This window comes from Canis lupus, chromosome 32, assembly GCF_048164855.1.
Source record: "Canis lupus baileyi chromosome 32, mCanLup2.hap1, whole genome shotgun sequence".
NCBI classification, from domain to species: domain Eukaryota; kingdom Metazoa; phylum Chordata; class Mammalia; order Carnivora; family Canidae; genus Canis; species Canis lupus.
This window is the reverse complement of record NC_132869.1, coordinates 27,722,707-27,750,501: the sequence shown is the minus strand read 5'-3', so window position 1 is coordinate 27,750,501 and position 27,795 is coordinate 27,722,707. Positions and strand designations below refer to the sequence as shown.

The 27,795-nt window shown below is 44.1% G+C and overlaps 1 protein-coding gene and 1 long non-coding RNA gene across 3 annotated transcripts in view; one reads left to right on the top strand and one right to left on the bottom strand.

The window, feature by feature from the left end:
* FAM81A (family with sequence similarity 81 member A) overlaps positions 1-22,261 on the bottom strand; it is a 75,885-nt gene extending 53,624 nt beyond the window's left edge. The window contains exons 1-3 of one of the 2 annotated variants that reach the window (XM_072808828.1): positions 22,165-22,261; positions 3,490-3,557; positions 1,720-1,993 (exon numbers count right to left, since the gene is read on the bottom strand). In XM_072808828.1, the coding sequence (XP_072664929.1) occupies positions 1,720-1,993; positions 3,490-3,536 (321 nt within the window). In that variant the 5' untranslated portion in view covers positions 3,537-3,557; positions 22,165-22,261. Of the gene's footprint in view, positions 1-1,719; positions 1,994-3,460; positions 3,558-22,164 lie in introns of both variants that reach the window. The other variant, XM_072808829.1, reaches the window with a different exon arrangement.
* A 260-nt stretch (positions 22,262-22,521) lies between these two features.
* On the top strand, positions 22,522-25,125 carry LOC140622999 (uncharacterized). Its single transcript, XR_012022669.1, has 3 exons — positions 22,522-22,764; positions 23,393-23,477; positions 24,802-25,125. It is a non-coding gene; the product is annotated as an uncharacterized lncRNA (long non-coding RNA).
* Positions 25,126-27,795: the final 2,670 nt, after the last annotated feature.

Sequence of the window (27,795 nt, the reverse complement as noted above, 5' to 3'; positions counted from 1 at the left end):
GAGGCAAGACCCTCCATCAGCAAAATGATTACGATTCACTGGAGACTCAGATGATGGTTAGCACTTTCAAGCAATAAGGTATTTTTATTTATTTATTTTAATTTTTTATTTTTTCTAAGTAAGCTCCATGCCCAGCATGGAGCCCAATAGTGGTTTTTGTTGTTGCCATTGTTTTTAAATTTTTATGTATTTATTTGAGAGAGAGAGAGAGAGAGAGAGAGAGAGAGAACGAGCATGAGTGGAGGGGAAGAGAGGGGAGAGGGACAAGCAGACTCCACGTTGAACAGGGAGCCTGATGTGAGGTTCAACCCCAAGACCCTGGGATCATGGCCTGAGCCAAAGGCAGATGCTTAACTGACTGAGCCACCCAGGCACCTCCAATAAAGTGTTTTTAAATTAAGGTATGTACATTCTCTTGATATAATGCTACTGTATGCTTAATAGATTACAGCATAGTATAAACATAACTTTTATATGCACTGGGAAGCCAAAACATTCATTTGACTTGCTGTATTGCAATATTTGCTTTATTGTGGTGATCTGGAACCAAACCTGTAATATCTCTGAGGTATGCCTGCACTGACACGTGCTAGAACATAGCTAAACCTCAAAAAGACTATCCGAGGTGAAAAAAGTCAGTTGCAAAAGACTTCATATTATAAAACTGGAAAGCCCAGAAAAGACACATTTAGAGACAGAAAGCAGATCAGTGGTTACCCGGGCCTTGCTTGGGTAGAAGTTCTGACTGCAGACAGAACTATACAAATTTCGGGGGTGATGGAAATGTTCTACAAGTAAATTATGTTGATGGTTGCACAATTCTATACATTTTCTAAAAATATTGAATTATATACTTACACTGGGTAGATTTTTGTGCCTTATAAATCATACCTCAATAAAGCTGTTAAAAAAATGAATAAACACTTTGACACTGAAAAAAAAATGAGGCTTAATTTCAGGAAGCATAATTCAGATACAATCTCTATGAGTTGGAACAAAGGTTTTCCTTAATCTATCCAGATACCTTTTATTTATATATATTTAAAAATTACATGTGAAGGATATTACCACTGTTCAGTAATGAAAGCCCAAGCCCTAAATGATCTTATTACGCTTCTGAACTAAACTGTGTGGTCTCTGTGATTATTCAATAAATAGCAGATTTACAAACTTTAAAAATTAGACAATATTGGCTTTTTATTGGGCTCATTTCAGAGAAAAAAAAATAAAGCAATAAAAGGAAAGTCTGAGAAGCAATTCAAATCCCTAAATTGTTTGAGTAATAAACTGTATTATATATATAATCATTATGGCCTAGAAACATTTCATCTGAAGCAGCAAAGGCTGACCTAGTAATGGACTTAATAGCTATCTTCGACGATACGAAGGGTTTTACAGAGAAACTATTTGACTAGTTCTTCTCTTTCTCCATTGAGAGCCAAACAAAACAAAGTGATTTAATAGTCAGCAAGGTAAATTTAGATTAAACATAAATAACACTGACAGTAACTGCTATCAAATACTGAAATAAATTTAATTAGGATATTTGCTCAAGCTTGTTTCCTTGGTGATCACTAGAATACACAAGACTGGAAAGCTCTGATGTGAATGCATTACTGCCTAGGAGGCAGGAACTTGACTTGCTGACCCCATGTGGGGAAGAGGAGCAGGTCTGTGAGGAGGAACGCAGCCACCCTGACTCTCACACACCTAACTCACCTCAATATCCCGATTGAGTTGCTTCACTATGGCAGTTATGTTTCTGATGTGCTCCTCCAAGAAAAGCCTGGCCAAGCGGTCACCTCCGCCTTTGTTTTGCATTTTCTGCAAACTGCTGACGATGTCGTCTTTAATCCGGAAGGCGTGCTCCACAAGGGCTGCAGTTGTTTTCTCGTGGCAGAGGATCCTATCTTCCAGTTGTTCCACTAGGCTTACAGATGAGTATGGTGCCATGGTCAGGGACTGGCTATGTCGGGGCATGGTTCTAACTCGCCTGTGGAAGGGAGCCACATTATTAGGGTTGTCAATTGGGAAAAGGTAATTTTCAAAGTCAGATTCAAAACTTCCCAAAGAAGGAAATGCAAATTATCTATCCCTACAAGCTAAATGGGGTTTGAGGCCGGGTTTCTGCCACAAAGAGTTTTCTCAGGGAGCCAGTTATCTTTAAACAGTGATACCCAGAGACTTAACTGTGCTGATAACAAAGCTCCATGGCCTCCAAAAGCAAGAGGCTGGTGGAACTGGACATACAGAGATATGCCCAATTCCAATATAAGCTTCTTAAGACCAAGCTTATTGGGGCACCTGCATAGCTCAGTTGGTTAAGTGTCCCAACTCTTGGGCAGCCCTAGTGGCTCAGCAGTTTAGCGCCGCCTTCAGCCCAGGGCATGATCCTGGAGACCCGGGATCGAGTCCGCATCAAGTCCCGCATCGGGCTCCCTGCATGGAGCTTGCTTCTCCCTCTGCCTGTGTCTTTGCCTCTCTCTGTGTCTCTCTCATGAATAAATAAATAAAATCTTAAAAAAAAAAAAGTGTCCCAACTCTTGACTTCGGCTCAGGTCATGATCTCAGGGCTGTGAAACGGAGCCCTAGTTTGGGTTCCACACTCAGTGGGGAGTCTGCTTCTTTCTCTCTCCCTCTCTGTCCCTCCTCCTGCCCCTCCCCCTACTCACACATGCACAGGCTCTCTCTCTAAAATAAATAAATCTTAAAAAAAAAAAAAAAAACCTATTCACAAAGTCTCCTGACATGCCCTCCCCTCCATTCCCCTACAGCTATTTTTTAACATAACAACAAATTCAAATGCCTACAAGGGTCAAGCAGAAGACATAAACAAATGATGCATATCATATTTGATAGGACAGGGAGGGGACCTTGGAGACCTGGAAAGGGCATTCCTCCACTAAAGCAGCCACAGTTTTGCTCCATCCATGAATGACCAATGGGGAATGCAGGTCTATTTTTCCAGATTATCTCTTATTTCAAGAATAGTAGGAAATTCAGACTTGTATGTGAAATCACCTGATTTTTAAATGTTAACAAGTCATTTAAAAAGTATTTATGAGTTAGCAAATTGAATCCAAAAAATATATATACAAAAAAAGAAGTATATGATAATGCAGGCCAAACAACGTGCTTCCATGAGCCAGTTCTGGTCTATGGATCCCCAGTCTGCAACTTCTGATTTAAGAGGGTTAGTGGGACATTAGCCCCCAAGCGTCCAGAGTTGCATTTTCCTAGTGACCAGAGGTACAGCTGTACTGTAGGGCTATTACGAAGTCTCCACTTATCATCACTGAGCAGATCCTACAAATTGGATGCTGGAGAGGGGCGCAACTGTACTTCTCTTGCCCTTGAACAAAATCATCCTTGGGTAATGTAACAGCCACAAGGCTTCATTTATAATAACCATCACACCCACTAGCAGCCCTCATGGGATTGGTGGAAAGGAAAAGTATACCTTAGATGCATATTTTCCATATATTATACCTTTCCTCGGTGACGAGAGAAGGAAATACAGTGCTCCGTTGGGCCATTTTCTTTTTAATAATTCACATCTGTGGAAAAAAGAAAGCATTAAATTATTTAACAGTTTATATCTGGAATTTAAATGACATCTAAAGTTTATTATTAAATTACTAAGTGGATCGTATATTAATGCTGACATACTGATCAGTTATATTATTAAAGGTCTTATATCCTATACATGAAATAAACAGCAAATAAGGAGAAAAGGATCAAGAAAAATCAAAATTAAAACTGCTAAGCCTTGGGGCACCTGGGTGGCTCAGGGGTTTAGAGCCTGCCTTCCGCCCAGGGCGTGATCCTGGAGTCCTGGAATCAAGTCCCACATCAGGCTCCCTGCATGGAGCCTGCTTCTCCCTCTGCCTGTGTGTCTGCCTCTCTCTTTCTGTGTGTGTGTGTTGTGTCTCTCATGAATAAATAAATAAATAAATAAATAAATAAATAAATAAATAAATAAATAAATAATCTTAAAAAAAAATACTGCTAAGCCTTGTTAGATCAACGAGGACTCTTAAACAGATTTTTTTGAAGTTTCCTCCTCCCATAACTGCATTTTAAGCTTGAGAAACCACTTTTACAGAAACAAGATAGTTTAACAGGCTTATTCAATCATGTAAGGTAGAAAACTACCTTAGTAAATATGATCTCAGCAAATTTAGTAAATTCATAGCAAATTAAGGGCACTTATTTCTAAATTCATCTTAAATCAATACGTAATCAACCGGATCTGATTCAGGAGAACCTATCTATCCACAAATAGAATAAGATTGATATTTATTAAAGCTTTATTAAAAGATATCATCATTGCCATTTTATCTCGCCTATAAAGAGCATTTGGTCATCCTAACACATTAGAAATTGGAGCAAAACTGGAGAGTTTTTAAAATATTTCATCACTTAGGTTTCTCAATAGTGATGTTAATTGCCTTAAAATAATGAATGCCTAGTAACCGTGATCTGATTCAGTAATTAGGTCTCATTTAGATGCTAGATTCACAGAGCATTTCTGATTGAAACCATTGTTTTGGCACCAACTCTTCCAGTATGTTATTTTTAGAGTTTCAAAATGTGAACATTTCATTTTCCTAGACAAAAAAACTTTGAATTTAAACAAATTACATTTAAGAAAAAAAAGTGATTCATGCCAAACAAGTGATGATGCCAAAGGAGTTCTTCAATTCTTAAGATAATAATCTCTGTCATTTAGACTACATGAAATTAGGCCAGTGTGGAAGACATTAAGATTTAGAATCATAGAATCTTTACCATTTTAAAGTTGGAATATACCTTAGTTGAGATATTAATCTATGGAATAGCCCAGTCTAAGAAACATTTATCTGGCATCTATTATGCAGCTGAGTAACCTAAATATATAAGACAAAATCCCAACCCCTCAGGGGCTTCACAGCCTACAGAGAAAGATAGATATATATCTCAGCCAAGCATGAAGCAATGGGATAAGCAGCTATGAACAAAAACACATGGGGAGGAAAGAAGGAGAGGCCTTACTTTTTCCCAGGTAGCAGCTAGGTCAGGGAGGAACTAATGAAAATGAGTAAGATTTCCACAAGTAGAAAACAGAAAGATTGTTCCACACCTTCTTTCCTCAACACTCCAACATCACCTCTACTTTCTAGGCTCTCAGCACACTCTGGCCTAGTTCATTCCTCCAGTTCCATATGGTACCACTCCAGCCAATGCTAATCCTCCCCACTGCCACTCCACCCGCCACCGTCCTTGAATATGTCATGCACTCTTTTGCCTTCACACCTCTGTCGGTGAGCTCTATGAGAAACACGCTTCTCATCCCTCCTGCCTAGAAAACTCCTATTCATCCTTTAAGGCCCCACCTGCCCTTCAATTCAATAAAATAGCTCCTTCATTTGTATTTCTTCAGCACTTTATTCTATGTTTTTATACTACCTATTATACTGTTATTTTTAGCTGTTTAATAGTCTGTCTTCTCTATTAAACTACATGTTCCATAAGAGCACATTTCAAATCTTAATAGACATAGAGCTGACCCAGAACAGTCCATACATGTCTGCTAATGGGAGCATGACCTGCATTCCAGTATCAGAAACTGCAGCAATGAAGGCATTAGAGAATGTTTTGGTTAAAAAGTATAGTTCTTTACTAAGACTGCATCCCAAACAGCCACTTAATATAAGATTTATAAATGAATGGACACTTTTGGAATCCCTTTTTTAAAAAAAGATTTTATTTACTTATTCATGAGAGACATAGGCAAAGGAAGAAGCAGGCTCCCTGTGAGAAGCCTGATGTGGGACTCAATCCCAGACCCCGGGATCAACACCTGAGCTGAAGGCAGATACTCAACTACTGAGCCACCCAGGTGCCCAGAATCCCCTTTTCTGAAGGTCATTTCACCCTTCTAGAATTTTCCTGCTGGAGGTACAGAAGCCCAGCCACATCAACCTCCTGAAAAAGGATTCTATCTACTATGCATTGTCCGAGATTGTCTTTCAATAACAAACCTATTACCAAGCACTATGCACTCTCTATGACAGGAAATGTCACATGGCATGAGCTCACAACACACACTGAGGTCTGTTCAGAACTGGTGCCCTCTTCATGAAATGTGGTGGGAACTTGTTTATTAGCTTGCTTGGTTGGCTAGTATCCTGAGTCTGCTAGAACAATGGGGCTTATGTCACAAAGGAATAAGGCTTAAAAATATTAAAAATAAATAACTCACTGGGTTAAATAACTTCTCAAAGACCATTTCCAGATCTTCCCATTGTCAATTCTGGCTTATTTTGCCTGTGGTCATCAGTTCCTACACATTTATAAATCTGAGCTCTAGCACTGCAAGTTGGTCTGCGACATTATTAGGCAGATCTGGGTTGTATGCTGGTCTGTTTGTGCTGTATTTTGCTGTTATAACATTCATCTCCAGTTTATGAGTTTAAAAAACTTGGGGAAATTAGGGGAAGGGACAGGTAGGTAAAGCAAGGAGAGAAGAGTTGAAAGAAATAAGAAAAAGTATCACAATGCCTACAGCGTGCAATATATCAATACAGTTTGGGAGTTCACCAAAGAGCAAAGGGATATGCTATTCTCTAAACCAAAATAACTTTCTGTGATTGTGAGGATTCTTATCATATTTTTATAAGTAAGATGACACTGGGGATGCCTGGATGGCTCAGTCTGTTAGGTCTCCAACTCTTGACTGCAGCTTAGGCATGCTTTTCAGGAGGTGAGATCAGAGCCCCATTTTGGGTTCCCAGCCCGTGGGAAGTCAGCTTGAATTCTCACTCCCTCTCTTCCTCCACCCCTCCCCTGCCTCTAAAATAAATAAATAAATCTTTAAAGAAAATCACTAAGATGACACTGGGTAGAAATAACTACAGTATCATTTCACGGAAAATGATACATCATTTTGATAATGATAGTTTTTACTGAAAAATTAAATACCAATTACATAAAAATTAAGTTAATTTTTCAGTTTACTATCAAAATACAGCACTGATGTGTTCTGCTGAGTGTCAGAACTTTTTTTAAAAATAGGCAAAGCATTCATGAATAAAGTGGTTGTAATCTGGCAGTAGGGGAATAAAGTCTATTTTCTTATAGTTAAAAATAGAGGGAAAGGATAGAGAGCAGAGAACAGCTGAAGGTGTGTCTAGAAAGATTAGGTAGGAGGGAGTCGTGCTTTAACTTACAGCTCTAACCCACGCTCAGGGATTGGGACTTTGTCCTTGGGGCAGTGCTGGGGCAGTGAGGGTGGGGCCAGAGCTGGAACTGGGAAAAGCAAACTGCCTTAGGCAAAGAAGAGGGAAGAAGTCCCAGGACCAAGAACTAACCAGAAACTCACCAGGAACTCGGGGGGGGGGGGGGGGGGGGGGGGTGGGGTGGGGGGTGGGGGGTGGGCGGGGAGGGAAGGCTTCTGCTTTCCTCTCTCCTTCCTCTCCCTCTCCCCACTCTTCCACTCCCTGGCCTCTTGGCTTCCCTTTCCTAACCCTCATGGCTCTCCCTGCATTTTCCTTTGCCTCTTCCTTTTTCTTAACTTCCCATTCTCACTGTCCATTTATCTTCCCCCTAATGTCTGTGCTCTCCCTCCTCTCCCACTCATGCTTTGTGCAATCGCAGGCACACTTCTCCAGCATGGAAACCATGGGCGGTGAAGTCAGAAAGACCCTTCTTTGAATCCTAGCTTCCCCGTTAACAATGTGATCTTAGCAGGCTGGCCCTAGCTTGTTGGGCTGGGGACCACATAAATAATAGCTGTTCACTCTCACCAAGTGTTTACCAGTGTCAGATACTCCCGGAGTACACTCATGTGCCCCAGTTGAATTCATCCTCACTATCAGTGAAGGAATGCTCTTATCATCACCATTTACCCAGAGGAAAGATATTTTAAAATGTTCAGCAACTGGCCCAACCACACGTGGCCAGGAAAGGAGGGAGGACAGATTTGAACCTTGGGTCTCTTCTTCACCAGACATAACCCACAGGAGGACCATGGGGAATCCAGAACACTGTCTGGCCTTAGGGCACTCCATATGCTCCCAGGAAGGGCTGGCTCCTTTCCTTTCTCTGGCTAATGCACATCTGATAGAAAATACACCTATTTTAAAAAATAAAATTTTATATAAATAGTTCAGCAAGTAGCATTTATTGGTTTAAGGACATATATTGTTTCCTGGGTGGGACTAGTGGGGAAATTATTGGGTACCTGCTTTAACCCTTTCATTTGGCCAATGCTATTCCTCTTGGCATCAGCATGTGTTGCTGCTGTTACCGCTCGCTACACTGAAGCAATGCTGTCACTTGTGTTTTTTAATCAGGGCACATCATGTGAAAAGAGCAATTTGTAACATACATATTTTGTATGAAGATATTTGAAACATGTTAAGAAACACCTTTTCTTTTTTTTTTTAAATTTTTATTTATTTATGATAGTCACACACACACAGAGAGAGAGAGAGAGAGAGAGAGGCAGAGACACAGGCAGAGGGAGAAGCAGGCTCCATGCACCGGGAGCCCGACGTGGGATTCGATCCCGGGTCTCCAGGATCGCGCCCTGGGCCAAAGGCAGGCGCCAAACCACTGCACCACCCAGGGATCCCCAGAAACACCTTTTCTTAAACTGAAAAGTGCTTTCAATGATTAATATAATATTAAAATTTAAGTTCTACATAAAGGCGTAAAGAATACAGTGAAAACCACTGGAAATTGATGATGTTAATATATCAATTTACATTTTTTAAAGATCTCTCTCCAGGGATACAGCTTTTTGAAAAACCATGAGATCATACGCTATACCATGTGTATCCTGCATTCCCTAATTGGCACTGTATCACGAACATCTTTCCATCTAAATATATAAAGACACATCATGATTTTTAATGCCTGCATAATATTACACTGACTGAATGGATACACTAAATTTTTAGGCAGCCTCTTACTGATGAACATTTACACTGAAATGTTATTTTAAATCATGAGTCAGTTCAACTTTTTGGTCTCTTATTTTCCTTTCCTTTCCTTTGTTTTATGAAATGATGCAGGTAGGGGGCGCCTGGGTGGCTCTGTTGGTTCAGCATCCGTCTTCAGCTCACATCATGATCACAGGGTCCTAGGATGGAGCCCTACATCGGGCTCCCCACTGATCGAGGAGCCTGCTTCTCCTTCTGCCTGCTGCTCCCCTGCTCTTTCTCACTCTCTCTCGCTCTGTCTCTGTCAAATAAATGAATGGAATCTTTAAAAAAATGATGTAGATAGTATAAAAGTTTGCGGGACAGAATGCAAGCTACTTTCAAAATTAAGGTTAAAGTGAGACTCTGACAATGAAATCTAAAGAATCAAGATGGGATTAAAATCAGTGGATCATTAAGAACAATCCGAGATACTGCTGACACAACTAAAACAGGGCAAACAGTCGTCACACTTGTGATTACTGGTTCAATGTCAGTCTTTGGCTCCATACTGTGGGCTCCATGAAGAGCTGTATTTTCCACAGCTTTATTCCAAGCATCTGGCACAGTGATGATCAATGAGTGTTTGCTGGATAAATGAATCTCAAGGACAGATGACAGAAATGAAGACATTTCATAATGTCGACTTCAATCAAATGAATTATATTCTGACTAGAGAATGAATGTGCAACCAGAAAGGGGGATGGTATACACAGCATGTCTAGTAAAAGCAGAGTTTGCAGAGGCAAAATGTTTCAGTGTTTCCAACAATCTAAGAATCTGGAGCAGCAGAAAGAGTTCTCTGATGGAGAGGAACGCATTAAGTTCTCATGGTCCAGGGCACCTGGGTGGCTCAGTGGTTGAGCACCTGCCTTTGGCTCAGGTCGTGATCCCAGGATCATAGGATCGAGTCCCAATCGGGCTCCCCACGGGGAGTCTGCTTCTCCCTCTGCCTGTGTCTCTGCCTCTCTCTGTCTCATGAATAAACAAATAAAATCTTAAAAAAAAAAAGTTATGCGTTAAAAAAAAAAGTTCTCATGGTCCAATGACATTAGCCACTAAGATATTCCTGCTCACTCCTCTTGCCCTGAGCCCACACTCACCAAGCACTTCATTTAGCTTCCCATTTGGATGTGTATAAAAGGAGATCTTGCAGGAATTAGCACAAGTCCTAGTCTGCCAGCTACTTTTCTCACTGTGATGGAAACCAGACTTGCACGAGTCTGTTTCCTGAAATCTGACTGTCTCTGACTGCAGTAGCAGTGCTAAACATCCAAACCTATGACATTGAAATATGATGGTCACAACATGGTAACTATTGTGGGGGACAGCCTAGTATGTAAGGTGGCCCCCATGATCCCTGCCTCCTGGAGTCTATATTTGTATGATCCCCACCCCTGGAGTATGGTGGGATCTGTAACATGCTCCTAACCAACAGAATAAACCAGAGACCAGTCATATGGCAGTCACCTGTACACAGTTGGCAGCTGTAATCACCTAGGATTCTGATACCAAATCACACAAGGTGTAGTTCTGCTCACTGGGAAGAGATTATTTATTTTATAGTCCAACTTTCAAGTCATTTAATAAATTTCCAAATGGTTGTTATGTTTTTTTTAAAAAATCTCAAAAAAATACTGCAGAAAGATAAGAACTTTATTTTTTTAAAAGATTTTATTTATTTATTTATTCATGAGACACACACACGGGGGCGGGGGCAAAGACACAGGGAGAGGGAGAAGCAGGCTCTATGCAGGGAACCTGATGTGGGACTCGATCCCGGGTCTCCAGGATCAGGCCCTGGGCTGAAGGCAGTACTAAACCGCTTGAGCCCAGAAAAAGGCTGCCCAGAATAAGAACTTTAACAAGGCTGCCCAGGATAAGAACTCTAACAAGTTTTTTCATAACACTGGCTCTGTGCTGGCCAGTGAAAACAAATTATAACATAAATCTAATTTGCCACAAGAGATAAAGTCGCAGGGATACCGTTTCACCCCATCAGACTGGCAAAAATCAAGTGCAGCAAGATCAAGTATTGACGGGAATATATATGGAACAACACGAACACCAGATGGGAATGTGAATCAGTACCACTACTTTGGAAAGCGATCTTCAATATCTAGTAAAGCTGAAGATGCACAAGAGACAGAGGGGATTAGACATATGGATACAGAGGGTTTCAACTAAATGAATGATGTTTTACTTCTTAATTTTTCATTGTACCATTAAAAAAGAAAGAAAATTACTTACTCCCACGCCTACACAAACAATCATGTAAAGACCATGAGGAGGAAGGAAGTCAAAGTGTTAGTCTCTCCAGCACACACACCCAGAACTCAGTCTTGCCCTAGACGTTCCAAGGACCATGAAATTAGAACAGTAACTAATCTTCATCAAATCTCTAGCCATAAAGCATTTTATCCATACTTAATATGTGATCTTATCTAAATGTTAATATTCCTATAAATGGCTATTGGTTAAATGTCCAACAATAAAAGAGTACTTAATTAAAATATGGCACATCCACTTAAGAGAATATCAATAGCTATTTAAAATCATAGTTACAAAGACTATGAAGTAACATAGAAAATATTTATATGCTAGCTATAATGTTAAGGTTTTTTTTTTTTAAAAGAACACGATTTGAAAAAGGATTTATAGTGCTATATAAAACCATAATCAGGACCTGGAAACCAGGGCTTTGCTCTATGGCACCACAATTTAGATGGTACAAAACATTTTAACTTGAGTTTAAAGAACCTGTCAATTTTTAAGGTCTACCTCTGCCATCCTCTCCTTTTTCTTCCTCCTCCCCAAAGTGAGGAGCTCAGCTGACCCTAGGCCCATGGAGATGGATGGAGTGGTCAAGGACAAGACAATCACCACCCCTTTGTGTGCACAGGCCACTCTTACCTGCCTCCCTCCCCTCTCCTATCTGACCCACCACAGGGCTCTGTCTCCATGAATGGACACTTCCTTGACTTGTGGCTACCTTTGATGCCACTCCCCCAACCTACCTTGTGCCACATGGCTAGCATTGCTTTGTGATGTGAATAGCTGGCATCAGGGTAAATCATTTGTTTTCAGTACAAGTAGGATGAAGAGGGCTGTGCAACTGAGGCCAGGGATGACTTATTCCAAACCCAAAGTATTAGATTGATAAAGACGGCCAAAGAAAGACCATGGATAACAGCAGGTGAAGACTGAGGGTTAAGATTCGTGCCTCCAAACTATGTGCAAAGAAAATAAAACCGTTCAAAGAAGCACATCCTGTCTCCTTAATAGACAGCTCCCTCTCCCTAAAGCTGGACAGAATTTTGGTGATTAAATGAGCCATGCTTGCAAGAAATGTACAGGACTAGCACATTTGGGGATGGAAATGGCATTAGGGTTATGAGGTGGATCTGGGAGAAATTTGGGTAAGTCACCAAAAGAAGGAATGTTATAAGGCCTTACAGAGTCTCTAAGTCATTGGGCATCCTCACACCAAAATGTCCTTCTCTGGACACCTTAAATCAATGGCAGGTGAATCTCACCTGACACACCTTGACATTTCTTTCCAATTCCAGCAATGCACAAATCATTCAACTGTCCTGAGGGGAGTGGGAGAGGGGTTCCAGAACTAAAAGTACTATTATAATTTGTTTTAAGATTTTATTTACTTATTCATGAGAGACACAGAGAGAGGCAGAGACATAGGCAGAGCGAGCAGTAGGGGCCCGATGTGGGACTTGATCCCCGGACCTCAGGATCACGACTTGAGCTGAAGGCAGAAGCTCAACCACTGAGCCACCCAGGTGCCCCTATGATAATATTTTTTATAACAATATAAAGAAATATATCAAAATATAAATAGTGGCATTGGGTACATTTATACTCCACTTTTCCTTATTTTCAAAATACCTGAATGTTATTTTCACAATGACAAAAATCTAAATAAAAACTCCTTGAATAAAAGAATAAACCAATGAGCAAAAACAAAGCAAAAAAAAAAAAAGAAAGAAGGAAAGAAGGAAAGAAAGAAAGAAAGAAAGAAAGAAAGAAAAGAAAGAAAGAAAGAAATTCCCCACTTACAGTTATCAAAACCCAAGAGACAAGCCTGATTCTGGGTTTAAAAGATATGCTATGTTAAAGATATGCTCAGTTAAAATAAGTTTGCTGGGCTCTTTTTTTTTTTTTACTGTGGTTAAAAACAGGTAACACAAGATTTATCATCCTTGGAATGCCTGGGTGGCTCAGCGGTTGAGCATCTGCCTTAGGCTCACGGTGTGATCCTGGGGTCCGGGATCCAGTCCCACATCGGGCTCCTTGCGTGGATGGAGCCTGCTTCTCCCTCTGCCTATGTCTCTGCCTTTCTCTGTGTGTCTCTTATGAATAAATAAATAAAATCTTAAAAAAAAAAAAAAAAAAAAGACTGGGCAGCCTGGGTGTCTTAGTGGTTTAGCGCCGCCTTCAGCTCAGGGCGTGATCCTGGAGACCCGGGATTCAGTCCCACATCGGGCTCCCTGCATGAAGCCTGCTTCTCCCTCTGCCTGTGTCTCTGCCTCTGTGTGTGTGTGTGTGTGTCTCATAAATAAATAAAATCCATAAATAAATAAATAAATAAATAAATAAATATTTATCATCGTTAAAAAATGTAAATGTGCAGTACGGTAGTGTTAACTGTATACACACTGGTGTGTAAAGATCTCCAGAATTTTTTCATCTTCCAAAACCGAAACTCTATACTCACCAAACAACTCCCATTTTCCTATGAGTTGTTCCCCAAACCCCATTCCCTTGTGGGCATATAATGAGGCTTGAGCCCAGTCCCCCTGCTGAAACCCTCATCAGAGCCCTGGATTGCCCTTATGTAGGGAATCAGGCACTGTATACAGGTCCAGTGGCTGCCATCAGTGGGAACGGCCAGGACAGCATTCCAAAAGTCTTAGATTCCAGAGACGGTGTGTGAGTCTCTCCACAGGGTCCCAAGGCAACTATTTCTTCTGCCTTTTGTGAAAATGGCCTTGATTCCACTTTGCAAGCCTTGTTTTCTTTTCCCTCTGCAAATGTGAAGAGGGGCTGTATTTCTGACCCATTTAAAACAAACAAACAAACAAACAACAAAAAAGCCTTCAAAATGCTCAAAACATTTATGGTGGCTGCCAGCAAGTGCAAGGATTACCAGTAAATCTGTAACATACACGTGGCCTTTGTCAGGTCCAGATGAATTCACAAATGGTCTGGAATTATCTGAACCCCTAAAACCCTCAGAACGGCCACTGATGTGGCTTTAATCCACTCTCCATATCTTAGAACAATATTAATGTTTTCCGGAGAACTTTTGCAAAAACACATCCATTTTTGTTCCCATCTATTAATAATAGCTATTTTGAAATACTATTTAAATCTTCTATTATTATTTGAATTTTCATGGATTATGTCTCCCCAGCTAAGCTACTTTGGGGCAGCAGAGACATGCTACCATATGCATCTGTAACACCCATGAAGCCCAGCACAGCACCTCTTCACAGACACTCATAAACATTTGTTTATTTGCTTATTTTTCTAATTTGGTAAGACCCATCATTTTAATTACTGAGTTGCTCTGCCCAGATGACATACTGATTGCTGACTCAAGATCCCTTCCAGCCGTGAGCTTGGCAGATTCCTTCAGGTTGCCCTGCAGTGTGCACGGGCACTCACACATCCGTGCACCCACACCAAAAAGAAGTGTCTTAATATTACTTTCAGGGTGTTTTATTATGCTCAACAGCTATATTTGGCAACTTTCTTTCTAGCATTAGAGAAGACACATTACCAAATGTTAAAAAAGGGAATCTGCCAAATGCAACAGAACAGAAAAAATATTTCTAAAAGCTGGTGTAAACTTTCTACCTACTAAATTACCTACACCCCCAGATGCACCAAGGACCATCGAAAGGAAGGCATGACTTTGTACATTCGTGTAGACAGAACTCTAGTTGCGACTCCCGGGTTCTACCCTATATGCGTCTGTGATTGAAAAGCTAAGGATTTGGCCCTGGAAGAAATATCCAGCCTCCAGCTTCTGCCCTTTTTCTCATACGCAGCAGGAGGGGGCTGGACTTCTCCGCTGAACACAAGAGTCTATGAGAGACTCTTTTATTTGGAGTAACAACTTGACATCAGTGCATTAATTTTATAACTATTTTAGAGAGAGCAGGGGAGGACTCCTGAGCTCTTCCAGAGATAATTAAAAATGGGGAAAAAAAAGAAATCTGAAATCAACAAAAAACAAGCTGAAGGCACCAGGGGTTTCTGAATAACATCTTCCCGGTTAAACAATTTTAAGAATTCCATAATGTGAAAGCAACCCCCACACATTCTCTCCCACATAAACACGCTTTGTATGTAAGCCCCACTCAGCCAAGCAGCAGAATCTCTTGCCTTCACTTCGGTAGCTACTTTATCCAGAGAAGATGTCATCTGCACAAAAGCATTCTCTTAAGAATGAGAAAAAAAGCTGACCACCAGCCAGCAAGCGCAGGCACGCCTTAAGCAAAAATACTGTCATTCCAACAAGCTCAACAAGTCACCACCCTAAAATCTGATTACTGACTTCAAATGCCAATTTTGCTTTCACAGAGACTGAAAAACTCAGGCCTTCTGAGGTCTGTCAACCAACACATTCCCAGTCATTTCCTGGTGGACCAGAAAGGTACCCCAATAAACCATTTTATTATCACTGCTAACCATGTTCTTAAAATACCAAGAAGCACTTAACCAATGGGGGTGGAGGGGAGGGACAACAGAAGATCACGGAGTAGTAACACAAAAATCAAAAGTGTCTTATCTTTTTTCACCTGCTTTTATATTAAAAATGCATGGAACATAAAATCATATCCAACAAGTCAAAAAGTAAAATAATGCATGCAGAGAGGGATGAAAGCAGAAGAGTTATTAAGAGAAAGGAACAGGCAGGAGAATCAAAGGAGCAGAGGGAAAGAGTGAAGGCAGAAAGGCAGCGCTGATGGGTGACAGGAGGGAGAGGCGGCTAGACAATGAAGAGAGAAACAGGTGGTCCGAGGGCTCCCAGGGAGGATGCAAGCCTGAGAAAACTGCTCCTCACACATGCAGCTGCTCATTTGGGGTGTGAAGAAATAGATGGGCCATTTTTAATATGCTATGTTAGGTTTCTTCACTCTTTTTTTAAAATTGAATATGCCATTTCTTTGTCTTGACACATATACCCAAGGCTTAGGTGTCATCGGGGGAAAATCACTTACTGCACTTATAACAGGTTAGTACCTTTTCGAATTATCCACCGTTTTGCTCTATTTTGAACCCACATCTACCTGACTCCTGGAGTATGGCATGGGTTTCACACCCACTATCACATACTGGATGCTTGCTGACAATTCTAAGATCATCCTGCACATTTCACTACATGATTAATCAAGTAAATGAGTCCAGTCAGCAAATACTCATTGAGCCTCTACAGTGCTGAACAAGACACAGCCCCCACACTTCAGAGCTTCAATTCAACAGGGAAATAAAACAGGCAGGCCACCATGCAAGAGCAGAGAGGCTGGTAACCTGCCCCGTGAGTGGTACAAATCAGGCATTGCCTCTGGGCAGAAGGCAGGACCAGTGTGAACTGGGCCATCCAGAAAAGCATTTGAGTTGGACACTCAAAAGGATGGGTTAAGGAAACACAGGGCAGCATGAGAAATGGTGAAGGGAGGGCAAAGCAGAGGACGCACTGACTGGTGAAATTTCCCAGCACAGGGGTTCCTATTGGAAAGCAGTGAAAGTAAAGGCTGGGAGGGTCGCTGGGATTGTTTGCAGAGGCATGGACTCCTGAGACAGGAGAGAAGCAGTAGGAACAGAAAGGAAGAGAGTAATTGAGAGACACCGTGCAGGGAGCACCTCCATGCTCAATGACCAACTGCCTGTGGGAGTGCAGAAAAGAGAAGTTAGAATAACGCTGGCGACCAAGAGCAGGTTACAGAGGATGGCAACAGGCACAGAAATCATTAGGGAACACAGTGAGAGGGGCATACTGTCCCCCCATGGGGTGCCTCCCTAAATCCACCATGAGAAACACAGGCAAAACCAAGTTAAAGGATATAGAACAAAATCTCAGCCTATACTCTTCCAAAGCATCAAGGCCGTGAAAGACAAAGAACGAAGGAACCATCCAGACAAAAGGAGATTAAAGAGGGGTGAGAACTAACAGAGCAAAAGATTTAAAGATTTTTTTCCTTCTCTTCTACTATAAAGGACATTATTAGGGGTGCCTGGGTAGCTCAGTTAAGCACCTGCCTTTGGCTCAGATCATGGGTCCTGGGATGGAGGCCCCTGGGTAGAGAGCCTGCTTCTCCCTCTCCCTCTGCCCCTCCCCCTACTCATATGTGTGTGTGTGTGTGTGTGTGTGTGTGTGTCTCTCTCTCCCTCTCAAATAAATAAATAAATCTCAAAAAAAAAAGCAGACATTATTAGGGCCACTGGTGACATGTGAGTAAGGTCTGTAGATTAGACAACAGTACAGATTCAATGACAATGTCTCAATTTTGGATGCTTGTTATACAAAAAAATGTCCTGGTTTTTTGGGAAATAACACTGAAGTACTGGAGGAGGTAAGTAAAGGGGCATCATGTCTACAACTTACCTCTGAAATGGTTCTGAAAAACCATAACAACATATGTGTGTGTGTGTATGTATAGAGAGAGCATATAGAGAAAGAAGGATAAAGCAAGCTGGGCAAATAGTTAATATTTATAGAATTTGGATTAAAGAGGAGAATTATTTAAATTATTTTTGCAACTTTTCTGTAAATCTGAATTATTTCAAAATAAGTTAAAAAGGGGAAAGTGATTAAGGAAGCCAGGATGAAGAGCTGTTTAGACACCAAATAGTTGGGGTTCTGGGTAACAGATTCCAAATGGAATCTGGGAGAAGGCAGGCTCCAAATGTAGATTTGAAGGCGTCTGGAGGCTTCAGGAAAGCCTCGTTAGGCTAACCTAAAGCAGGCTGTAAGGTCAGATTGCTCCAATTCCTTTCACAGGTCTGCTCCTTCACAACCACTTACCTAGGTTATTCTCATTTCTCTCTGCTTCAAGTTCTTCACCTACATAATAGGACTGATGGGAGTATCTGCCTCACAGAGGTGGCGCAAGGACGGAAGGACAGGATACAAGTGAATCGTGGTGAGGCCCCGGGGAACCATGCATTGACAGCTAATGTTAGCTCCAAGGTGAGCTGACAGCTGGGAGGGAGAGGAGACAGGAGGCTGGCAGAGGAAGAGAGGCCAAGGACGGGACCCCACTGAATCCCACGTTCAGAAGTCAGGAGGAAAAACAAGATGAATGAGGTTCAAGTTGCACGTGGACAACCAGTGACACAGTGACAAGGAAAGAGAGAGGTCTGGGCAGTAGGCGGCGGGGCAGATCAAGGAGGGAGGGAGAGTAAAGGCCTCAGCTCTGCAACCAGGACACCTCTGCGGGAGCCCTACAAGAAAGCAGTTTCAGCACAAAGGTAAGGGTGGGGCCAGACAAGCGAGTGGGCGGTCAGAGGAGGGAACCCCGAGGACAGTGTAACAGAGCAGCGGGTGCCCGGTGGCGCCGCCAGACACCGCAGCCATCGCCCCGTGTGCTCTTGAAATTAATTTAAAATGAACAAAAATTAGGGACGCTTGGGTGGCTCAGTGGTTGAGCATCTACCTTCGGCTCAGGTAGTGATCCCTGGGTCCTGGGATCGAGTCCCACATCAGGTTCCCTGCAGGGCGCCTGCTTCTCCTTCTGCCTGTGTCTCTGCCTCTCTGTGTGTCTCTCATGAATAAATAAATAAAATCTTTAAAATTAACAAAAACTAGAAATTGAGTTCCTCGGTCACACTAGCCACATTTCATGTGCTCAGTAATCACAAGTGGCTAGTGACGATCATACTGGACAGCACAGGTACAAAATATTCCCATCATCGCAGAAAGTTCTGGTGGACAGAGCTGGGACTCTAACACAGTGTTTTTTATTATGAGAAAGATGACTGGCATATATGGTGGGGAGAGAGCTGGGCAGAGTAAGGAGGGACCAAGAAACCAAAGAAAGGGAGTAACGGAGCAAATTCCCATGTGAGGCAAGAAGGATAGAAAAAAGTCCAGAGAACAGAGAGTGTGCAGTGTATGTGGGTTAATTATGGGGAGGGGACTTGTAGACATTCTTTTTTTCCCTTGGAGAAAGAGGAAATAAAGAAGAACGAAGATGGGTAAAGAAAAATGTTTGGGGTGGCGAGGTGGGTAGGATGACAGCTCATCTTGAGGCAGAGGGCAGTAAACCAGGACGTGGACATCCTTCATCTCTTCAATGCAAAAAAGGCTATCTGCTGATAGGAAATTGACTGGAAGTGGAAGGAATGGGAAAATCTGGCACAATCTCTAAAGGAATGCAGTAGAGAGTTAATAAAAGATGGATTTTTTTTTTTTTTTTCACAGAAAAGCAAGACCTCGGTGAAATTAGAGCCAGCATAAATTTGCAATGGAACCAGTCCACAGGTCTTTGTGACTTTCTCCTGGATAACTTGGCAAGCTGGGAGAAGAAAAAGTAGATAATGAGGGTGATTTTGGATTGAGGACTGGAATATGAGAAGCCCGATATGTTAAGAATAAAGATTCCAGACAGAACCGAAATGGCTGGCAACATATAGACTCCAAGTGAAGAAATGGAGCCATAAAGGGATTGGAACAGCAAGCAATTAAGGGACCAGAGTCCTCAATAATGGTTAAAATCAAATGCCGTAAATGGAGACAACCAGCTGAGCAGGCCAAAGCCCTGATCAGATCTTGAAGGTGAAAAAGATTCCCAAGCCTTAACAAATCCAAAATGTGAGGGGTTGAAAAGTAAAGTGGACGTTGAGGCCACAGGAGTCGATGGTTGAAGACCTTGAGGAACTTCAAGGTCAATGAGTTAATAGAGCCTCAACATAAACCCCAAAGTCATGGGCAAAGGACAAGGTAGAGACGAGAACCAAGCTAGTTGCCCATGTTTATCTGTCTGTTACTTTTTTGTAGCATCCAGTGAAGTGCTTGCCAAACCTGGGTGTACATCAGAATCACCCACAGAACTCTGTTTTCTCTCCCCATCCTCCTTCCTCCTCCTTCTTCTTGTTGGGTTTGTTTTTAAAGTAAGGATTTGTAGGTCTTGCCCATCTTGACGATTCTCATTTTGTGTATTTGAGAGAGTCTAAAGAGCCACATTTTTCATAATACTCCGGGCGATTCTCGGGAGCCCCCCCAGGTTTGGTAAGCACTGATCCAGAACAGAAGGAGGAGGGGATGGGGCACGAGCAGACTGCATGACCTTGTAAACTGGAGATCTTGTTATTGGCAGGGTTAATGCTTTGGAAGCAGCATCGAGAAGCAGGAAATCCAATCCCTGCTCCCGGTGAGGGAAATTGTTCACTCAGGCTCTGGTGCTAGGGGAGGGACAGAAGATGGGCTGAGCTTCAGAAAAGGAAAATTCAGGAGTATGGCTGCAGGATGTGAGAAACGAGAGACTGGAGAGACAGAAGGTGGAATAGTTTGTCAACGAGGTTTGCGAGTGTAATGAAGTGTGATTCATTAAAGATTTGTGGGGCTTCAGTGGGCTGAATTCCTGCAGGAAATATTCTTGGGTCTGAATGCTATCAGATTTCTAACATGTAAACCATTAAAGATTATTAAAGCGGCAGGTAAACAAGCTTACAGAAGCTTATTCATTAACACCGAAAATGTTTTCTTCCCAACCCACATTTTTGTACAGAGGAAAGCAGACTGGAATGAACATTTAAGGGTGGCTTTGGAGCAGGAAGCCTGAAGAGGCAAGCCCAAGGGCCCATGAGAGGGACAGGGCATTTCCTCCCTTCCCTCTCCTTGGAAGAGGGAAGTTTAAGTATTGAGAATACAGAAAGGGGCCTGAGTGTCTTTTTAGTACCAGCTGGTGCTAAAAATAGAAGAGGTGTCACAACAGCCTACCGGGTCTGGGGGTACCTTCCTCCCATACACACACTCCACCACAAGGCCCCCACAATGGGCAAACCCGAGGGATGGTTCTGGGGGGGTGGGGGGGGGAGAACATATTTACTTTCACAAACCCAACTCCTATTTAAAGAGCAAGCTGCAAATGTTTGCCCCTGCTTCCCGGGGAGATCTGCACTTCCGTGGATCCAAATCCCTTTAGCATTATTTCTGGTTACTCCTATGAGATTCTAACACTGACATACGCGGACTTTAAGATGAGAGCGTGAGCGCAGCCGGGCACGCGCACACACGCGCACGCACTCACACACACACACACACACACACACAAAACCTCGTGCATGTTGAAGACATGACTCACTTAATTTGCTGCTGCCTGCCACTACTGGGTCTTGATCTTACCTGTTCAGATACAAAGTTTCCTATGAGATCAACTACAGGAGGGAACAACTCGGGACTATGAACCCTGGTTTTGTTCATGACTTTTGAGAGCACCCAAGAGGTTTTAACTGGGGCATCGATCGTGGGAAGCCGCTCTCTGGACCACCCACTGCTTTCTGTCCATAATCTCCCCTAAAACGGTACCATTTCTTGCCACTCTGAGAGCCAATTAGTGGAAATCGCTTGCAGAGCGAACACGGTTAGGTCCTGTGCACCCTGCCCCTGCGGAATCATACTTTAGGGCCCTTTCTCGGCTCACAGTACAAAGGCACACAGCCCTGGGCAACTGCGAGGAGCCGGGGCTCCGCGTTTTAATGAGGAAGGGGTGGGGGTGGGGGGGCAGAGAGGTTATCCAGTCCAAGGTCACTCAGCTCCGAGTCCTGGGACGGCTGGCTTCACCCCCCCCCACCCCGCACCCCGGCAATCTGTGCACCACCCCAGCTCCCGCAAACAGTCGCTCCCGGCTTCTGGTGTGCCAGCACGCAACTCCCCCCTCCCCGGCCCCCGCAGAAATGCGATGCCAGTTGCGTTCTGTGCCCAACTTCATCCCCTCGCGTCAGCATGCAGTTAGCCCCCTCGCCCGCAGCACGTCACGGGGGCCACGCGCGGCCCTGGCGCTGCACCCCCACCCCCGCCCCCCCGCCTAGCCGCCCGGGCGGCTGCCCCAAGGTCACCGGCCGTCCCGGGAGCCGAGCACGCCGGGCCGGGGCGGGGGCCGCTGCGGGGGGCGCTGCAGGGGGCGCTGCAGGGGGCGCTGCAGGGGGGCGCCCGGGGCGCGGCACTCACCGGCGCGGGGGGCGGGCGCGGCGCGGCTGCCCATGTCCTCGCGGGCGCGGCTGGGTGCGGCGGCCCAGGCGCGGGCTGTGCGGGGCGCCCGGCTGCGGGCCCGCGCCGCGGGGAGCGCCGTCCAATCAGCGCGCGCCTGCCGCCTGGCCCCGCGCGCGGCCCGGCCGGGTTCGCGCCGCCCGAGCGGCTTCCGGGCGCGTTGCCTGGACGCGGTTGCCGTGGCAGCCCGAGCTGGAGGCTTTCCCCGCGCGCCCGCGCCCAGCCCGGCGGCGCCGCCCCTCCTCCCTCCGCGTTCCCACACCCAAAATAGCCTCTCCGCGTCGCTGCCCCCCCCCCCCCCCCCCGAGCTGCCAGCCCAGCCGCGCGGAGTTGGCGGGCGGGGATTTCGCTCATCGGGAAATAAATCCCGCGGTGGGGCTGGACGACTTGGAGGGATTGGAGGGAGGGGTGGTGACACGGCGCCGGCGGAGGATGCCCGCCTCGGTGCTTGCCCTGCGACTCTCTCCGGGGCCCCCGCGCCCCTCGCTCCCCGCCACCCCCTGCAGACCGGGGAGCAGCTCTCTGATGGGGCCACCGTCTGGGGACGCCCCACCTGTGCAGGTGAACCTGGCCTCGCGGCTGCCCCGGCCCAGGCCACCAGTGGCCGCGACAGCCCCGCTGGGCCCCCGGGTCGCGCTGCGCCGCGGCAGACGCGACGCAGGGAGGAACGGCTGCCACCCCTCTTGCAGACACCCCCTCCCCCCTCCCTCGCTCCTTTCCCAGGGCGTCCTAACTCTTTCCACCTGACTCTCAATTTGGATTCTGAGCTGGAGGCACAAGCCGATCCGCTCAATTTTGCTTCCTCTGAGTGGGCGGGATTTAACCAGAGTGGGGGACCCCCACCTCCCCCGCCTCACCGCCTCCGGTCCCCATCTCTCTCGTGTCGCGAGTACGTACCCAGGGCGCCGGTCCTGTCTGCCTGCCCAGCAGTCCGGAGCCCCCCCCCAACCCGGGCCGGGATGCGGTGTAAAGGCCCCCCGGGGTCGTGGAGTCAGCCTGAACTGTTCTGGAATCCTCCATCAGTTACTTCTGTGTGGTCTGGGGTATTTTATGGCTGTTTCCCCACTTATAAAAAAGGATAATGACACCCCCCCCTACACACACACACACACACACACACACACACAAAGGGTTAATACATGGTAACACTCATTCAATCAATATTTACTGGATGCCTGTCAAATTCTAGAATCTATGCTTAGCTCCAACACACAACGGTAAAGAAGAGGAAGACACGGCTCTCTGCACTCCTAGAGCTTACAGCTTGACACGCAGTAAGGAAACAACCACAGACATGTGTGAAACTGCCATTGTGATAAGGAGACTGCATGGCCTTGAGATCTCGGATATGGAGATTTGACTAACAGCATCCTTTTATGGCTGCAAAGGCTCAATGATTATTGTTCGGTTTCCTTCCTTAGATTCCCACTGCCTGGCACATGGTGTGCATTCAGCAGATGTATACGGAATTGAATCCTATGTCATGGTGGTCACAGTATCACTCAGTTTCCCAGTGGACTTTCACATATAACTTGCCACTGGGTCTGGAAGGGTGTGCAGGTATAACTGGAGAGTGCCCATTCGAACCCAGAGCCCACCATCCAGAGTCCCAAGAAAGGTTCAAAATGTTTCTTGCCCGTCCCCATTGGGTTGCCTTCCAGTGTGTAAGGCGTGCATCTCAGATGGGCACATGAAAGTTCTCATTTCCCGTGTCTCGTTTCCCCGCTCTGCTTACTATTCCACTCTGTTCCTTGGTTCCAGCTCCATCCTGCCACTGCTCCTTGAAGCAGAGCTTCAGGGCACCCATCCCTGGCTTCCTAGGAGGGGGGCAGTGGACCCTTCTATTCCTCAGAGTAGAGCACCTATACAGTAGAGGGGGAAACTCCCCACAGCTACTTCTGCTGGCCTATCAAAGCATAATTTTGATGCTCTTTTGCTGCAAGACTCCCTCATTCACAAGGGTAAAGAAAGGGAGGGGCTGGAACTGGAAGGGCCCTGGCTATATATATATATATATATATATATACACCCTTTTATTTAGCCTGACTTTAACTTCCTTCTTAAAAATCACACCAGGAGGGACACCTGGGTGGCTCAGTAGTTGAGCGTCTGCCTTTGGCTCAGGTCATGATTCCAGGGTCCTGGGACTGAGTTCCACAACCAGCTCCCTGCAGGGAGCCTGCTTCTCCCTCTGCCTATGTCTCTGCTTCTCTCTATGTGTGTGTGTCTCATAGATAAATAAATAAAATCTTAAAAAAAAATCACACCAAGGGGCACCTGGGTGATGCAATCGGTTAGGTGTCCGACTCTTGGTTTTGGCTTGGGTCTGATCTTGGGGTCGTGGGATCGAGCCCCTGTAGGCTCCATGCTCAGTTTCTCTCCCTCTGCCCCTCCCCCTTAAAATAAATAAAATCTTTTTAAAAAATCATATCAATTAATATAAGTAAAATCCAAAATTTTAGGATTAATTATGGAGAAAACAAATAATTGTAGCTCTTTCAAACTCTGAATCTCTCAGTAGGAATCCCAAAGTTTCACAGTAACCTTGAATCAGACCCAGAACTTCCCACTTAATGACTTTTATTTTTTCCTTTTCAGATTATTTGTTTTGAATCCTGAGAAGACAAAATTTAGTTCGCAATGATTTGAGTCTATCCACGTTTTTTCCACTATTTTTGTAGGCTAAATTTCAAAATCTATCCAGAATCATTGATCGTGACTTATTACAGGAAATGGATTTTTTTGTATTACTTTAACTAAAAAGCTATGATGTGGGGATCCCTGGGTGGCGCAGCGGTTTGGCGCCTGCCTTTGGCCCAGGGCGCGATCCTGGAGACCCGGGATCGAATCCCACATCGGGCTCCCGGTGCATGGAGCCTGCTTCTCCCTCTGCCTGTGTCTCTGCCTCTCTCTCTCTCACTGTGTGCCTATCATAAATAAATTTAAAAAATGTTTAAAAAAAAAAAAAAAAGCTATGATGTATCACAAATTACTTTATACTGGCAAAGATTACTAAAAATAGTTTCATCAAAGAGAACAATTTTATAAAGTAGGTGGCTGTCATATTATTCACCAACCAGTCATTAAATACAAAAATCTTGTGCTGTATATTGTGATAGACACTATGGAGATTTTTTTTTTATTTTTAGTGATTTATTGCACAGCTGAATCTGGTCCTACCTGTGTCTCAGCACCACTACAAATCACAAAGATATGATGTACAAGGCATCTGTGAGGCCAGCAGGCATGCATACCTACCTAAAGGTCAAGGGCTTGTATTTGTAAAAAAGGTCAAAAGTGGTCTTTGTAAATAGTCTAGAATGCGGTTAGTCCAACAATGTGGTGAGCCCTGCAGGATAGAGTTGGCATTTATCTTGGAGTCAGCAATTTCTCAACTGAAGCTTGAAATTCAGTGAGGTGTCAAGATCCATTGTGAGGTGTGTCACATCGCATCACACAGAGTTCTAATGAGGAAAAACCAGAGGAAGGATGGGGACAATGTCAGAGAATCTGCATGTGGAAAAGTTTAAGGCGACAAGTCCTACAGAAAGCAAAGGAAATTTAGTGAATGGAAGGTCACTAGTGATCTCCGTAATTTTCTTTTAGTTATGAGCTTGCTGTGGGTTAAGAAAAGACGAATTCTTGGAGAAATGCAAGAGCAAGCATTGGTCACTTTTTAGAGAAGTGGGCAGTATAGGGAAGATGAGAAATACAATCGATAGGTTTCTAGTGCCAAGTGAACATTTTCAAAATAGGAGAAAAAAAGTCTCTGCACTTATATATACTGTTGCAATCGTGAAGAAATGGAGAACATGATACATCATTTTGTATTAACTCGATCAATTCTACCATTAGGTTCAGCACCACCATATCTATTTCCTTCTTTTTCTTTAAGATTTTTTTTTAAGATTTATTTATTTATTTGAGAGAGAGAGAGCTCGCACACAGAGCAAGGGGCAAAGGGAAAAAGAATCCTCAAGCAGACTCCCCAATGGGAGCCTGACAGGGGCCTCAATCCCAGCACCCTGAGATCATGACCAGGGTGGAAACCAAGAATCGGAGGCTTAACTGACAGGCCACCCAGGTGCCCCTAAGATTTTATTTCTAAGTAATCTCTACACCCAACATGGAGCTCGAACTCAGAATCAAGGTCGAGAGTCTCATGCTCTATCAACTGAGCCAGCTAGGCATCCCATTCCCCTTTTTTCTTTCTAATGTTTCATCAAATAAGAGAAATCTGACATAGAGTAAAGGTGGGGTTCAGACCTTGGGTCACTATTTTCTTAATAACAAACTAGAGGGAAGCGAAGGCTCAGTGGTTGAGGGTCTGCCTTTGGTTCAGGTCGTGATACCAGGTCCTGGGATCAAGTACTACCTGGGGCTCCCTGCATGGAGCCTGCTTCTCCCTCTGCTTGTGTCTCTGCCTCTCTGTCTCTCTGTGTCTCTCATGAATAAATAAATAAAAATTTTAAAAATAACCAACTAAAAATTTAGGTTAACCATCAGTTAACACAATGTATATTATTCTTTATGGCTTTTCTTTGTTGATAATAGTAACACCTTAGAATTAAAGAAATCCCTTGGGGCACCTGGGTGGCTCAGTTGGTTGGGTGTCCATCTTCCGCTCAGGTCATGATCCCAGGGTCCTGGGATCAAGCCTCAGGTAGGGCTCCTGCCTCAGCAGGGAGTCTGCTTCTCCCTCTCCCTCTACCCTCCTACCCAACTCCCCACCCCGACCCGCACTTGCATACTCTCTCATTCTTTCTCTCTCAAATAAACAAAAATCTTTAAAAAATAAAATAACAGCTTCTAAGTTAACACTTCTAGGAAGAATCGTCCAAAATTTTATGCCTTCTCTGCTGGTTGTATCTTAATTATAGTTACTTCTAAAAATCCTTGTGAGATGGGGATTCCTGGGTGGCTCAGCGGTTTAGCGCCTACCTTTGGCCCAGGGTGTGGCCCCGAGTCCCAGGATCCCAGGATCCCAGGATCCCAGGATCGAGTACCGCTTCGGGCTCCCTGCGTGGAGCCTCCTTCTCCATCTGCCTGTCTGTGCCTTTCTCTCTGTGTCTCTCATGAGTAAATAAATAAAGTCTTTTAAAATTCTTGTGAGATTAATTCACCAACAAATCGATAAGGAAAACAAAAATTATTTTTAAAAGATTTATTTATTTATTTATTTATTTATTTATTTATTTATTTATTTATTTATGATAGACATAGAGAGGGAGAGAGAAAGGCAGAGACACAGGAAGAGGGAGAAGCAGGCTCCATGCCGGGAGCCCGACGCAGGCCAAAGGCAGGCGCTAAACCACTGAGCCACCTAGGGATCCCCTAAGCCACCCAGGGATCCCCTGAGCCACCCAGGGTTGCCCGGAAAACAAAATTTTTGAGAGAATTAGCCAACACAGAAAGGGAAACTATTAGCAAAAACAAGTAAGTCAATTCCAGTTTACTTAAGACATATGAAAAATCCATTGTTTTTACATATAAAAGAATAAAAATGGGATTTCCTTCTTTAAGATTTTATTTATTTATTTGAGAGAGAGAGCATGAGCAGGGGGAGAGAGAGAAGCAGGCTCCCTGCTGAGC